A 16,608-nucleotide genomic window follows, 5' to 3' on the forward strand; every position below is an offset into this window, starting at 1 on the left:
ACTTATGACTAGAATTATATGTAGAATTGTCAAGTATTCATTATAAGCCGTCATTTATTCAGCAAAAAATTCTTTAAAAAAAATCTACATGTTAATTTTTATTTTTTTTTATCTTCCATGCTACTTATGCTGCCTCCAAAATAAATAGGCTATTGATATTAATAACAAAAAGAAAATATTAAGGAAGCAGAATATAAAAAGACTATACAATAGGCTCTATCAATTTAAAATCCACATAGCCAATAAGCACCATGGTATGTAAATATTTATACATATTTACTATTTACAAATCCCTCTCTGCGACAATTTACTATGTAACTCTTATTCGCATCCAGGACTATACAGATATTATTTATTAATACGTACAATATTTAACAAATCATAACAATATTAGTTCACTGCTTATTATGTATGTGTGTGTGTGTGTGTGTGTGTGTGTGTGTGTGTGTGTGTGTATTTGTAACTCGATCACAACTTACCAAGAAATCAAATCCCGTGCGTTACCGCGAGTGGTATCTTAAATCGGGGTAGGTTGGGGCGCGGACGGGGATTTGATAAGGTAAGCGGTAAGCCCTTATCTGAAGTCCGGTGTCCAGGGAGTCCAGTCACCAGCTATCGCCTCTGTTGTGTCTGCTGGGGGTGAGTTGATGCAAGCGCTGCTCGCCGCCGCCATGGCCGCCCAGACCGTGCTCTTCTCCACCGCCTACGCTTCTCCCCTCCTCCCTCCTTCCTCTGCCCGCCCTTTCCACTCCGCCTTCGTCGGTCAGTCCATCCGTCTCCCCTCAACCGCCTCCTTCAAGCTTGCCATGCCCGCCGTGTCGAAGCCCCTCACCGTCGTCGCCGCCGCCAAGAAGGCCGTCGCCGTCCTCAAGGGCAACTCGCAGGTCGAGGGCGTCGTCACCCTCGTCCAAGAAGACAACGGTCTTCCCCCATTTTCTCTCTCTCTCTCTCTCTCTCTCCCCCCTCCTCTTTATTTCTTCTTTCCGTCGTTCGTTGTGGGTACCTAGGGTTCCATCTTGATGTGTTCTTGGGGAGATGTGCCTGATGGTTTTGTACTTTCATGGTCTGAATTAAATAATCCAAACTCTTTGTCCTTTCGTTTCTCTGCAACAAATCATGTTTGGAAAATGCGGATCTTTTGTTGATACTAGGCACCCAGAAGCAATGGTTTCGAATTTTACATGTTTGGATAGTTCCTTTCCACTTGTTGGATTGTGCTTTGAATTTTATGTGATTGGGATTTATATTGCATTCCTTAGTGACCGTTGTGTTGCTGGAGATCTTTTTTAATAGTTACAAGCATGTTTTCTTTCGATATTTTGAGCAAATTTTAGCTTGCTTCTAAGCATGATCCATGAGCTCTCAATACTAAGATCAATCATACTCTTTGACAAATAATCTTCCGGCTTTTTAGGCATCAACATTGCATTGGATGGAGTAGGCATCCTTTTTGATGCATAACTACTTGTTCGTCTGGTGTGAAATTCGTGGATGATTGGATAAATTCGTTACTTTTTGTGAATTATTAATTTGTTTTCTTTGGTTTCATTGTGCAATAGGTCCTACAACAGTAAAAGTTCGTGTTACTGGACTTACACCTGGACTTCATGGTTTCCATCTAGTGAGTGCTTATATTATGATTATTCTATGTTTTCCTGCTTAAGCTAGACGATGACTTCTCTGAGTGCTTCTTGTTTGTCCTGCAGCATGAGTATGGGGATACTACCAATGGGTGCATATCAACAGGTTTAGCGAAACCCTTTGAACTAATTATTAAGAACATGCTACAAAAAATAGTTCTACGACTGCCTTTTCTTGATTTCACCATGTGCTCTGTGTTGTGAATAGGATTGTTTTCATAGTTTTATTGGTTTTTTATACCATGCTGTCTTCGGAATGAACCCTGCTTACGCATACAAAACATATATAAAAAGCTATTTCTGTCATCTCATACATAATATTGCTACCAATCATTTGCTACATTTCTCTCAGGGGCACATTTTAACCCCAACAATATGACACATGGTGCTCCTGAAGATGAAGTCCGTCATGCGGGTGACCTGGGAAACATAGTTGCAAACACTGAAGGTGGTATAATGTATCACATCCTTGGTAAAATTGTTTCCTGGAGGATGGAAAACTGATTGACTTTGTTTCTTTTTTTGCCTATTTCTGTTGCTTTTACAATACAGGAGTAGCTGAGGCAACAATTGTAGATAACCAGGTAGTGGGATTTGATATTTAGTCTCTTTTGTATCATGTCTATTTTTCTTAGGAAAAGATTTTTGAACTCTCTCTCTCGAGTTTCTTGAGATTTGGAGTTTATACGTGCTAATCTCCCTCAACAAATGGTGTTGTTTTTGTTCTTCCAATCAATATCAAGATTCCATTGAGCGGACCAAATTCGGTTGTCGGAAGAGCATTTGTGGTTCATGAGCTGGAGGATGATCTTGGAAAAGGTGAGAGTTTTAAAGCCATAAATTTCTTTCGAAATGTCCTTGGAAATATTAATCTTCTGTTTTTAAGAAAGCATTTATCTTTATTATTTAGCTTACATATTTATGTTCTTTGTCAGCTTGATTTATGTAACTTTTGTTTTTCTCCTATTCTTTGCTGACAGGGGGGCATGAACTCAGCCTTACCACTGGAAATGCAGGAGGAAGATTGGCATGTGGTATGCATATATTGTTGGCATTGCCTCGTTTTACCAATAAGTTTGATTCATGGTTTATGTCACTTGCTTTAAATAAATTTATTTATTTATTATTTATTATTTTAATTTTATCTCTGATTGCTGTTCTGAAAAATTTGAAAGAACTTTCTTGATGTCATATTTGAAAAATAGCTCCTAGCATCATGAAAAGAGTCTTCTAGCTTGTTCATGAAATAATCATTAGCTACTTTTTTCTACTAATATTTTTATATACCTCCTATGGCCCACTGAGGTTACACTACAACTTTCTAGACCTGAAAATCTTTTGGTCGGGCCAGGTTTAGGCTAGGCTGAGATCCTATCTCAACACAGAACACTCATGCCCGAGCATGGCCTGACCCGACCTAAGGATTGCAAGTTGAAGCTCGAGCTTGACTCCACAAAAAAATCAGGGTCTTGGACTTGACCCGATCAGACTGTCTTGACAGGAAAGAGAGAGAGAGTGTGAGAGAGAGATCAGTGGGATGGGGACAAAGAGAGAAGTGAAGAGTGGAGAGATCGGTGGGATGGGGAGAGAGGGAGAGGGAGAGAGATCAAAGGGAAGAGAGAGATCGGTGGGATGGGAGCGGAGATAGAAGCGAAGGGCCAAGATTGGTGGGATGGCGACAAGAAGAGAGAGATCGGTGGGATCGGAGTGGAGATAGAAGCAAAGGGCCGAGATCGGTGGAGAGAGAGATCGATGGGATTGGGGGGTTGGAGAGAGAGAAGAGGGAGGGGGTTCCTGAGTTCTGACTTTCTCAGCTCTTCCAATGGCCAGGAGGGGGGGGGGGGAGAGGGAGAGGAGGGAGGAAGAGAAGGGAGAAGGGTCGTGGGATAATGGGGAGGTTTGTTAGGTGGGTTGGCGGGCGGCTGAAAGAATAGAAGGCGAGGGAGAGGTGCAATTAGATTTAGAATTAGGGTTTTAGTTTTTTATCTATATGTGATATTTATATATAAGTTATATAATTAAAAATTGGTCTCGATTGGGCCAATGCGTTAAGAAATTGGAACTTGAGCTGGGCTCGAAAATTGTTGAGCATGAAAAATTGAGGCCTAGCGTGACCTGAAGGATCGAAAAACCCAGCCTAACCTGACAAAATTTGGGTCAGGATGGGCCAACTTTGCACAGGGCTAGTTGCTCTTATAATTCTTTTGGGATGAGAATTACAAGTTCATGCTTTAGCTTCACACTTGTTATATCAAATGATAAAGAAAGCATGGAGATTTGAGTAAATATTTTCTAAGATATTGCTCCTTTGGTGTTCTCATTTTCTTTCATTATTAATTCCTCCCCCTTAAAGTGTTTTTTATATGACATCAACTTTAAAGAAACAATTCCAATGATTTTGAATTAGTTATCTTGGTGATTTATGATTCTATGGAATTGATGTTGGAAGCATAGTACAAGAATAGGAGCAAGGTAGGGCTGAGACTTCATTTTGGAATGATAGATTTCTGTTATTCACCTTTCACAGTAGCAAAGAGTATGGGAACTGATCTATACTTTGAGCTCAAGGTCGACACTATTTTGCTGATCCTTGCTTCAAAGGATTTAATGAATCAAAATTTGTTGCATGGAAGCATAGTTGAAGACATGATGGAATCTAAAGATGATGTGAGCGTTGACATGGGACTATAACAGTAAGATGCAGCGTAGCAAGAAATTTCTGATTAGGGAGCTGCATCTACTTTGGGATCTCTTTGGAAATTCTTCCTGCACCTACTTTATAATTGTTCTGTTATTATAAATATTTTCAAGAGATCCTCCTCCCTATGCTGGCACCGAAATCTGTCCTGCACCCACTGCCACTTCAGGTAACCATCTCCATTCTTAGCAAAGAGACACAAAAGGGAAATGAGAATGGTTTGCATCTAAAAGCTACATAACTATGGGGGGTTTTTAATAAGACAGTGGGGTTGAATGTACACTAAAAGTTGAAGGTTAAGATATGGAGCCACTATATGTGAAGGTACAGTGTACTAGATCAATATTTTGTTGGATAAACCAAAAACTAAAAAAATAGCGTACTCTTACCTGCTAAACAATTTATATAAATGAAGTAGTGCCCTCTATAACTCATAATAAAAGCAGCCTTTTCTTGCAAGATCATTGCCTGCTTTGAGGAAGTTTTAGGATGTTGAGAACGAGTGCGTTTATGGCTAACTAACAATAAGTTGGTTTGGTAATTGAGAGAGGCAGGTGCTTTTGTATAATTGGAAAATAAGTTGAAGTAAGTTGGTAATACTAGCACATAGTCATGTGCAATGCACATTTAAGTAAAATTTGATTTTTTTTTACTCCCTTTAGGGAAGCAGTAGAAGGGAAAAAATTGTACTTAGATTCATAATGCACCCAGCTTGAGCTTGTAGTTTGAATACTATATGCCAAAATAATAATTGAGAAAAAAGGAAATAAGAAAATTTAATTCTTACACTTGAACTTGACAATGGTGGTTCTCTTGATTCTTCTCTTGTAGGCCTGCAATGGTATTCAATCATCACTCAAAGAACATCGGTAAACTAATATAAGAGATAAATCATTAAATATTTAAAATCAAGTAATTAAAAAGAAGATGGGTTGTTTATTGTGCAATCTCATATAAATTATACATGTTGCTGGCGATAAGATTCCCTGCAAAAATCTACTAAGAGACAAATCTATGGAGAGAAAAAGGAAACAGAATATTAATTAAGGGCATCATGCTTCTATTGATGTTTAAAATTTGGAAATTGGACCTGTGCTTCAGTGTATTCAGGAACATCCTTTGGCCTGGTCCTAACACCATAATCTTCAACTACCAAACAGAATGATTCTTTTTAAATTGTTTTTACTAAAAAAAATGGCAATTTTAGTAGAAAAGTTAGAAGTACGGTCTGAATAACTTAGCCATAAGGGCCCTCCAAGCAGTGAAAGCATGTCTGGGTATTCAATCCATAGGCAGAACTCACTAAATTTAATTTAGTAAAGATATCATCTTTGGCTCCATATAACATTGGACATGATGGCAAATTTAATATCATAGGGAGTGTATCTTCAGTCGAGTTTTTTTTTGTTTTTGTTTAGCTTTCAACACGTAGCATTTCTGTAGACAGAGGAGCACTCTTAACAATCAAATTTCTCTAGATGGCCTTTATTATCAGTTTTTATTACTTGATGTCTTAACATCTTTCAGAAAATATATCACTAAATTGAGCGGAATGGAGGAACATGATTCATATAGCCAACCCCAACTAGTTTGGGACTGAGGCTTGGTTGAGTTGAGTTGAGTTCTATTACTTATAATTTCAGAGTGCAATGCAAGAATCCTGCATGTGTTTTATGGCAAGAGATGAATCTAAGTCTCTACAATTTAGCCCTCATGTTCTCATCAAAATTTTTGATCAGTCAGGGTTAGTCCTCAGAATTTAAGGGCATTGAATTAAACCTTGAGTAAAGAACTGCCATTGGCTATTGCCCTCTTGACAAGTTCCTTGCTAATAGAATTGAAGGGCTTATGAAAGACATGATTAAAATTATCTTGATCAGATTGAATTAGATCTTCAGTTCTCAGCTGATTATGTGCATGTAAACACAATACAAATGCATCTTGCAATGGCTACATTTTTGGTTTTAAATTCTAGTTTTATTTTCAAAATGTGCCTGGCACACTAAATATTATTTTAGTGCAAATTTTTGTTACCATTAAGGAACTGGCATAAATTCAAGCTGTGTTCAAGATTTTTTGTTTAATATTAACATTATAATCTTTCAGACTTTTATGGATGAGTTCATGTCAACAGCAAGCTTTCCTTTAATCACTTTATTGCATGTGCAGGTGTTGTTGGGTTGACCCCCCTTGCGTGATGGATTCTAGTATGCCAGAGGCACGATCAATCACCTGCAGACACTGGCAGAGTTGAATGCAAATATCTTGGGCTACACATAATATCAATATTTTGATCCATTTATGTAGCATGCCAGCTAATAATTTTGTCTTGTTCTATGGTTAAAACAATAAACTTATTCTGTTTATCTTTCAGACCAACCGAACGTTGAATTTATGCTGTAGCTTTTCTGTTTACCTTGGGGCACACCTCATCCACAGCCCAAAGAGTATTTCTGGCTCCTTTTGGCTCAGTGAGTTGGATTATGTGCTTGGTTGAAAAGAGCCTTGTGGCTTGTTGATTTCTAAAGAATGTTCTCTCTTTTTTTTAAAAAACAAAAGCTTTTAACCGAGCAGAAAATGTTGCATGGCTTCTCTATCAAGCATTCATCCCTTCATTGTTTTAGAGGTCTAACGGGAGTTTAACTCCGAAACACTTTCAGCATGATCTGATAAATCTCACTTTAGCATTCAGACAGATGCCTGTTGGTAGATGTACTTTAAGGAAGAACGGAAGCTCTCATATCTCTGTGAAATGTCTGAGTATCAATTTTTTTGAAGTTCAAGGATGAAATGTCTGATAATATCCATCCAAATCCGCTTCTATATCTGAATACATTAGGGCATGGGCCCAATTTCAACATTTGGCTAATATTCATATCCGTCATTAAAAAAAAAACCCAGAAAGGAACTATAGGTGCGGGCGTACAAATATCAGATTTTTATCGATTGCCAAATCTGTTTCCAAGCCTATTTAATTTCATATAGCTGTTATACCGTGAAGAGTTGCTAGTGAAAATATAAAAATGTTTTAGAATTTTTTTTCCAGTCATCTTTAATTGGGTGATTCCATCCTTAACAGGCAGCCTTTTAATCATGTGATTAAGAAGAGTTCGTAGGAGCCCCTTGAAGTGTCAGTTCGGATGCTGTAACTTCTTTCTTCTTTGTGCAATCATTTAGTTGTAGAAAGATAATAAAGATGGAAACATAAAGTGGAATAATTAACTAATTGATTGTATAATATTTGATCTATATCAGCACTGCTATTAATGTTATTGATGTTTATTTCACATTCATAGCCATTCAGAACAACTGCAGATGCAAATTTTAGCATCCAATATCTATATTTGCATTCGCTAAATAAAAGAGACACTTTATGGATACATGGATATTCAATCCATGCTCTGATCTATACTTTCAGACCTACTGAAGATTCAACGGAAATTGTCCCCAACCTGGTTACTGAAGATTCGCTAGATAAAAGAACTTTCAATATAATAAAGCTGAGGCAGTGATAAGATCCGCACTCGCACATTTTATCAAAAAAGGTTCTGCCCTTGCACTCGAGATACAATGATCTTATAAGAGATGAGATAAAGCAACGCATCCAACCATTACAGTTAAACCAAGTAACCAACTGTATTTTGTTTCATCCTGGAGATATTTCACTTCAAGGAACATCATCTCATCAGAGTCGGAACCATACTTAAAAGAGTGCTTCAAAAGAAGAGAATGTAAGAAAGAAAAAAAACAGAAATAAAAAGAGCACAGGTAAGGAATGGGTAGCAACAGTGGATGCCAGCACAGGAATGATCATTTGAGTATTCAAATTTAGGTTAGCTGATGAGAGCATACATAGAACTCTCAACTGGTTAAATGACAATAGCGAAAGGTGCTGGCTTCTTGTGTTGCCTTAGTTATACTGGACAGCCTGCCCCAACCACATAAGAAGGCACAGGTGCACAAGAAACTCCAAGAAATTTCACTTTGCATGATAATCATTCAGGAACCACAGCAACTTGATTTCTGCTCAGCAATGCTGGGGGCAGCAGCTGCATCTGGTTTGCTGATTTTGATGGTTTGGGGCTACAAAATACAACATTGTTAAAAATGGAAAGTTAAAAATACAAAAAAAATAGAGAAAAGGGTTCAAGATCTCAAATCCTCATTTTATACCGTGGAGGACATGTATACCTCAGATTTAGAGTCACTCTCTGCTAGTCTTTGCTTGATGTCCCTGGCAATTGAGAAGAAGACTTGCTCCACATTGAAGTTTGTTTTTGCACTCTGAAAGTATTCGCATTGATAGAAACAGAAAGGAATTAATACAATAGTTTGAGATCTCCAAAGGGAATTTGTGTGACCTGCATATGCCAACTTACAGTCTCGAAAAATTTGATGCCATATTCATCAGCTAGCATCTGGCCCTGAGATGTAGATACAGCCTACAGGGGAAAACTAAATCACAATCGTGAATGCATATACGGAGATTGAAGCGAATGAATATTTGCCTTAAATTAATCATACCCGCTTGTTCTCATCCATGTCAGCCTTGTTGCCAACCAATATTTTGTTAACATTATCAGATGCATGCTGCTCAATTTGACGAATCCAGTTCCTAATGTCTAATGTCTGAATCAGGAGAAACAACCATGAAAAGGATATCAACATCTTTTAATTATAAACCAGCGAATGTAGTTTAAAGAGATGAGGACATGCAGAGTGGGCAACAAAAAAAACTAGACGTGGATACTGTTGAAAGAAGATTCGTCGGTGACATCATAAACCAGCAAAATACCCATTGCTCCCCTGTAATAAGCTGCAGAACAAGAAAAAACCAAATATAACAGAGGAAGCAGATTAGGAGTTTAAGCAGATGAAATTTCAACATAAATAGGTCCAGGTGAAATTTCAAAACAAACATACTCTATTAACAAAATTGGGTAAGATGAGTTGGTCTATTGTTTGATGCAATTTGGTTATATGGATACATTTGGAAAATAAAATATATTGGATGACTGAACAGATGTTCAGGCGTGTGCATGGATGTGTTTCCATGTGTATGTGTACAAGATATGCATACTATAAGTAAATGGTTTACAAAATTATGCATGTGGTATAGCCCACCATATTCTCTCTTTTTATTCCCTCATTTTTCGTAATTCTTTTCCCCCCTCCTCTTCTCTCTTCTGACTATTCCCCTCCTCTTCTCTCTTCTGACTATTCCCCTCCTCTTTCCATTCACCATCAAAACCTATCCTTTTTCTCCAATGAACTCTTTCCATCAAACCTCCCACAGCGGCAGGGAGGTGGAGGTCGGAATTGCAACTGGTGATAGTTGCAGAAGGAAGTCCAATAGATGAAAGTGGTTGAAGAAAAGCAGCTGGAATGATGAAAATTCAATGGGTGAAGGTGGTTGGAGAAAAGCAACCACAATGATGCAAGTGTGGAGAAAGTACTTAGCATGTTATGGGTGGTGGTTGAAGGCAGTCTTTTAAAAGGTGGTTGCAGTCTACAGAAGGCGAAGGAATCACAGTGCACATGCAGATGATGGCCACATATACAGATGCATATGCAATAACTATTTTTAATATTTAAAAAGAAACAATATATGAATTAAATACAATAAAAACAACAATAATAGTAGTAGTTTTTTAATAAATAGTAACAATATTAGTAATAATAACAACTGACATGCAATATTTACTAAGTATTTAATATCAATAATTACAATCTAATTAAATACTAATAATATTAATACTCACATCAAGCTCATTTGAGACCTACATCAAACTTAACCATCAACTTGAACTTGCTTCATCCACACAGGCTCACATAAGAGGGAGGAGCATGTGGTACTTAGAATGCCAAGCAGACTGCATATGTAGCCAAACAATGCCAATCGGCTGCATATATGTCTGCACAATGCTTAGTGGACCTTTTTTTAGGCCCATATACAGTATGAATTGTAATAGTACACAGGCAAGTGGTAGAGTCAGGAGATCACGTCTGCATATGTGGGAGCATATGTAGCCACATATGCCAAATTTTAAAACACCGGTTGGAGGGGACTCTGGAGGAGGTTGAAGAAGGATCACAAGGGTGGTAGGTCAAGCAACAACGGGTATGGCAACTGCAAGCAAATCTACCAGAAAGCTAGCAGAAGCTGTTCAAAAAAAGGCTGGAACAAGGATAATCGATCAGAATGGCTGTGTATTGTTTCTGATGTTTTCTTCTAGTACTTGGATCACTGGTTTGTGACCTTGGTGTAGTATTTCTGTTAACATTTTCCAGTGGGTGCAGCAACACTGATGACAGAGGTTGGAATTAGGAGAGTTATTGGAATGGATATGCATAGACTACGAGTCATTTTTCACCAGTTCTTGGACCATTGATGTAGCAAGCATTGTGTGGCATCTTTATTAACAATTTACAATGGGCACAATAACATCCATGCAGTCAAAAGTATGGTTTCATGCAATGTTGTCACATGCAGCTGCCTAGAGATTTATACAATCCAACAGCCTAGGCATTTGACACTGTAGGCTTTCGAGCGACAATGCCACTCAAGTGCCTAGATTGAGTCCTGGGCAAGCACCTGGCCACCTAGTGGCAGTCAGTCTGGGAAAGACACCTTTTGCTCATTTGTTGAGAGTGCTAATTTTTTTTATATAAAAAAAAACCTTTAAATAGAAAAAAAAAAAAATCTACTTGAAAATGCATTCCTTAGATATGAATTGATGCTTTAACATGTTATATTTCTAGGGCCTTTAGATACGTTAAATACGTACTAAAAGATTACTTCGGTTAAAGCAACTAAATCATTGATTATATTATTGACTAAAATAGTTACAAACTTTCTATTTATCAGTATCATGTTCTTTGATGTGCTTCTTACAAACTATATACATATATATATCATGCAATTCTTTTTATTAGGCACTAGCCTGGCTGCCTAAGCAGGAAGCCTAGGCCTTTTAAAGGGGTCGATACCTAGGAGTCCCAGGCGGTTTGACAACCGCACTTTCATACAAAGCAGTATAGGCAAATTTATGTAAGGACCAAGGACAAACAGGTATACATCCACACATGCTGCCAGCAGTATCCTACAATAAGATAATTGTCATATTGGGCATATAAGGAAATAAAAATAAAAAGCCAGATATTACCACAATATAAGGCATAAAGGTAACCAGCCAAAAGAACTTATTTCTTGTTTTCTCTTTTGGTGGAACACTGCATTTTTTTGTAATATACCTGTTGTAATTGTACGGAAACGTTCTTGACCAGCTGTATCCCAAATCTGCAACTTAATACGTTTCCCATCAAGCTCAATTGTCCTGATCTTAAAATCAATCCTAAGAAATATATAATCATGACATAAGAATTACAGCATCAAGTAAAACCAGCCATAGCTGAGATGAGAAATAAGATATGATTACACACCCTATTGTGGTAATAAAACTAGTGGTGAAAGAATCATCAGTAAAGCGCAAAAGCAAACAACTCTTTCCAACCCCTGCAAAGTATAAGTTTCAGCAATTCATATAAATCATAGGAAGAAGACAATAATAAAGAGTGTATGAGTTTCAGATACTGCAACTAACCCCACATTGTTAGTAAAAGAGCAAATATAAGCAACACAAAAGACTAGACATAAAAATAAAACACTATACGAGATATCTATGCATTTCGGTAACTACCTTTGGGTCTATAAACAATGCTGGGTATTCTAATGACTCAACCTGAATAACAAGATGTAATCAAGTCCGGATTGCCAAAAGTTGGACCAGTTAAACTTATTGGATTTGGATGGATCCTGTGAAGGATCTGATACTTGCTAAGTTGGCAATGGACTATTTTTGGATTCAAAATTCATCGAGATTCTCATCAGATGTTGAATTACTCAGGAATAGATAAAATAAAACAAATATAACAAGCTACAAGTGATTCAAAACATAGGATTTGCTAAGCACATCAAAACATTTTTTTGTGGCAGGCCAATCAGACATAATAACCAACAGCATATCCAAACACAGGTATGAACCTCCTAAGTAATTTAATTTTGATTTGGGTTTTGATTGTACTTATTTATATAATTTAAATCTGGATATGGAGATTAATTTCCTTCATCAAGCTTGGACCTGGACCTTACATTGATCTAACCAAAACCCAGCTGACTGACATATATTGAACTTGATACCAACATAACTGAGCTCCATGGTGTCCATCAAAATACTCATTTTCAAACCCACAATATGATAAATACTATAATTGATATGTCCATCAACCATAATCTGTTAATTTAAGAATTATTAATTAAGATCAAGAACATTATCATCTGGACCTTTAAAGAAACATTTTAAAAAATAAATAAATAAATGAGATATCCTTGCCTCCAACATGCGGACAATTACCTGAATTTTAGAATGTAGAGAGGAATTCTAGAAGCAGCAGAGAAACAAAAGATAGAACTTTGCTTTATCCAAAGAAATGAAAAGTCAAATCGTGACCTACCTGGCAACCTATTGCTGAAGTCAAGCCATGCTTGTTTGCACCTAACTTGTTTTGCAGTTCTGTATTCGCATTACTTACCATTACAGATGATTTTTTTTTTCAAAAAAAAAAAGATGTGATGACTCCTAATCCAGATTCTGATAAACATCTTTTAAAGTTTGTATGCCTATAATAAGTGCCAGGCCTAGAACATGTACTTCCCCCATGGCAACTTAAACACATCTATTGAACAAGGTAGGAATGCAAGTAAGTTAATATGTCTAAATAGGAGATCTTGACTTCCACCATAAAAAAGAAAAAAGAATTCATCATCTGGTAGTGAGCCCTTAACCATGATTTGAGTGCCCAATTGAATTGACACGGATTTGAAATCCAAACAGAAACTATGCTTGTGCCAAGTTGGACTCCAACCGACCAAATTAGATACAGTAAAATGTCAAAGACCTAGTTCTGATCTATAAAACTTAAACACATAATACATGACCCACTTAGATAAAGAGTCCAAAATAAAGCTAACACAAGCTCTTTCTATTTTTGACACCCCATGTTCACCACCCATTCCTGCAACACCTTTTTCCATTTCCCCCTCCCATCACCCGACACCCCTATTTTCCTAATCACATTTTTTAAACAAAAGGTTCCAAGACATCATACACGTGAAATCATGTTACATGTGAAGTTTTGCATCATGACTACTAGTGGATGATTGATGTGTACACAAAACCTGCATATTTCGCAACAGAAGATTCCTATTGACCATGCAAGCACACCATTGACTAAAGTGCAAGTAATAAAAGCTAAGAATTCTACGAGAGGTAAATAAGCTTAGCTCTGAGAAAAATATGCCCACGATGTTACTTTAATTGCACCTCTAATTTTTTAATCAATATATTGTGGTGATAGTGTTTATATTGGCTCAAATCTTGAATGCTAATTCCACCAATAAGACTCTATTTATCCATGGAAACAGTGGCACTATTCCTTTAAGTATCAAGTTTGCACAGTGATTCCATGCATGGTTGTACCATTTAAAATGAAGTCCAACTATTAGAAAAACTTTGAAAAGTCAGCTAGCAAAGGTTGTAATTACACTTGTTGGTACTAAGTTTCCTAATCTTCAAGTTGTCAGTTACAAACTGCTGCAAGTTATCAGTTACAAACTGTTTATTACAAATGACAGTACCAAGATGTAAATTTGCTATGAATATATTTAGTGGAAATAAAATACTTTTTATGTTTTTTGAAAAACAATAAGAACATTGTAATACTGAAGTATTAAACTTTTCATTCATATTTTTGTGCTTGATTTGATTACTGAATGTCAATCTAGTCAATCCTCCACCTTTTTCCTCCGGTCTTGAAATATAAATCCCTTTGGACTCTTCCATTTTGCATTTAATTTTGCATAAATCATTGCATCATTTTTTTTTTGTCTCACTGCTTCCTTCTTACAGAAAGAAGCATTGCTTTTCACTTAACAGCTCATTTTTCAAACCTCTCAATAGTCAAATCCGATTCATATTCTATTTGGCTTCCAATACCAGGGAAGCCATATTACTTGGGTCCTTCTCTACTCAAATCAAAGACAGTCCATCTTCTATCGGAAAATCCTCAGAACCAGGCGTTGTCATAGCCCTTGTACCAAAATTGTAAGGAAACATATTGTCCATTTAAAGCAACTCTGGTACCACTTAATTCTCCACCACTAATGCTACAATGTCCCTCTCCGTAAAATTAATAGGAAGGCATATATCCACCAAAAGCAAAAAAGAAGATAAACAAGTTTAGTATTTTGTCATCTACAACTGTGCCAAAAAATATGAATCACCTGCATTTGGTGAATGTGCTGCAGGACAGAAGCCTTCCTCTGGACCCTCGTGCCGATCCTTTGTTGAGTTCTGTATTTTTTTCCTATTTCCAACAAAAGAAAAAAGTTCCAGTTTGTTTTTGGATCCCGGGAGAAAAGGTTTTTTTTCTGGGTGTCATATTTTGCACTCTTTATTCCTTCTTTGGCATCAAAATCTTTCATTTTAGCTATTTTTTTAATATTATTTTTCAAAAATAAGTTGAACACCACTTTTTCCACTGAGGATAGCTCCCTTTACCAGATTCCAAAACAAAGATGCATTTTGGAAGTTGATTAGCCAAAACTAAGAAGCATGGGTAAAGCAAAATTACAAGTTTATTCCCTCAATCTTCTCTTCGAATCTATAAATCCAAATCAAACAAGAGGCATCCCTGATCAACAAAAGGCAACTCTAATCTTGCACTATTACATCCAAGAATTAAAATTCCAAGAAATGAACTTAACCTAACTTCCCTCCACCACTGCGAAGACTTGTGATCTGCAGCAGCTCTCCATATGACTTTTAGCAACAAGATTCTCCAACCACATTCTAGATATGATTCACATAACAAAGCGGGGTATCCAAACACACCCTAATAGTCACATGATTCATAAGCTCCAACTTCATATCCAACTCACCCGTCAATACACGCTTAACCTTGGAAAAACTCTCACCAGCCTCTAGTCATCTCTATCCCTTAGCCCCTCTATTATTCCAGACATCCCTTTTATTACCTTCTATGAGGATCTATGCAAGCATGCGTCGAGACCCATATTGGCAATGCACTGCACTCATATAAGACCAAAGAACTCAAATAAAACATTCATGCTAGCCTTTTCGTTAAGTTCCTCGATTGTTATCAATGGTACCAAAATAAATCCAGCTTATGACCCATGTGTGACCAGGGGACACTACAACACTACTCCTTTTTAGACCGACCACGAGACAAGTGTGTGAGGATCTGTGTGAGTGTGCATTTGGTTTCATATTGATTATGCATTGGATAGATTTTGAATAGTTAGATAGGGCTAAAGAACCCAAATAACACCTTCTGAAATAGCCTTTTTGGATGAGGTCCTTGGTTGTTTGATGCTCACCAAAACAATCTTTTGCTTTATCCTACACTTTATTACTCAAGCTCAAAGATTCTTAACACTCATCCCCTAATCTTTAAGGATCCATCCAAAAATTTCAAGAATCTTTAATGAAATGCGCAAAGAAACCCCAAATTCAACCCTTGTCCTTGTCGATTGCACCCAGAGACATCAACTGCTTATTCTTTCAACAACTCCATAAACTTCGGATCCTGAGATTGCCATTCCTTCGAGGAAATGAATTAAATCAAAAAATTAAAGCGCCTCCTAAGATTACAACTCAAAAACCAGTCATTTAAAAAACAGACAAAAAAAAAAGAAAAGAATCCAAAAAAAAGGAATCCAATTCAGCGCCGGCCATTTGCTCGTCCAAATATCAAGAATAAACCGCCCGATCGGATAACAAACAAAATCGGGAATCGGATTACAAAGAAAATCGGGACAAAGAAAACCTAACGAGACAGGAAGGATCAAAACAAAAACTTGCCGCTATCGCCAATCAGGAGGAGCTTGATGAGGTAGTCGTAGTCCGCCCGCGCCCTCGCCGGCGGTGCCGCCATTTCTTCTCCTCCGCCGCCGCCCGGCACCAGCGCTCAGCCCCTCCTCGCCCACGCCCGGCACGCGGCTAAGCAACTGGAACCGATCCCAATTTATAGTTTTAGAGTAAAACCAACAGACCCCACGATCAGCTGCCAGCTGTCTCTCAGCATTCTCCGTCATGTTTGCCACGTGCTGCGTTTCCTTCACTCGACAAGTTGGGCCCCACATTAACCCACAGCCACGTCAGAAATCACGAATTACAGGTTGACACGTCA

General features: G+C 37.5%; 2 protein-coding genes across 4 annotated transcripts; one reads left to right on the top strand and one right to left on the bottom strand.

The window, feature by feature from the left end:
- Positions 1-550: 550 nt before the first annotated feature.
- Positions 551-6,809, top strand: LOC103698816 (superoxide dismutase [Cu-Zn], chloroplastic). The gene is made up of 8 exons (XM_008780868.6): positions 551-921; positions 1,560-1,621; positions 1,707-1,746; positions 1,993-2,088; positions 2,193-2,224; positions 2,384-2,459; positions 2,621-2,674; positions 6,508-6,809. Exons 1-8 carry the CDS (start codon positions 648-650, stop codon positions 6,534-6,536), a joined length of 663 nt encoding a protein of 220 aa, XP_008779090.1. The 5' UTR covers positions 551-647; the 3' UTR covers positions 6,537-6,809.
- Positions 6,810-7,929: 1,120 nt separating this feature from the next.
- LOC103698825 (ras-related protein RABE1c-like) lies at positions 7,930-16,438 on the bottom strand. 3 transcript variants are annotated; one of them, XM_008780878.6, is made up of 8 exons: positions 16,281-16,438; positions 11,782-11,854; positions 11,593-11,693; positions 9,089-9,154; positions 8,863-8,960; positions 8,718-8,780; positions 8,530-8,622; positions 7,930-8,421 (listed from the first exon to the last, which is right to left on the bottom strand). In XM_008780878.6, the coding sequence occupies exons 1-8, from the start codon at positions 16,351-16,353 to the stop codon at positions 8,338-8,340; spliced, it is 651 nt and encodes a 216-aa protein (XP_008779100.1). In that variant the 5' UTR covers positions 16,354-16,438; the 3' UTR covers positions 7,930-8,337. The 3 variants fall into 3 exon arrangements, with proteins under 3 accessions (XP_008779100.1, XP_026657574.3, XP_088562106.1); XM_026801773.4 differs by lacking the exon at positions 11,782-11,854 and having other exon boundaries at positions 8,863-8,967; positions 16,281-16,431; XM_088705980.2 differs by lacking the exon at positions 11,782-11,854 and having other exon boundaries at positions 16,281-16,300.
- Positions 16,439-16,608: the final 170 nt, after the last annotated feature.

This window comes from Phoenix dactylifera, chromosome 10 (genome assembly GCF_051530095.1).
Source record: "Phoenix dactylifera cultivar Ajwa chromosome 10, Ajwa_hap1_PhDact_Kaust_v1.1, whole genome shotgun sequence".
NCBI classification, from domain to species: Eukaryota; Viridiplantae; Streptophyta; class Magnoliopsida; order Arecales; family Arecaceae; genus Phoenix; species Phoenix dactylifera.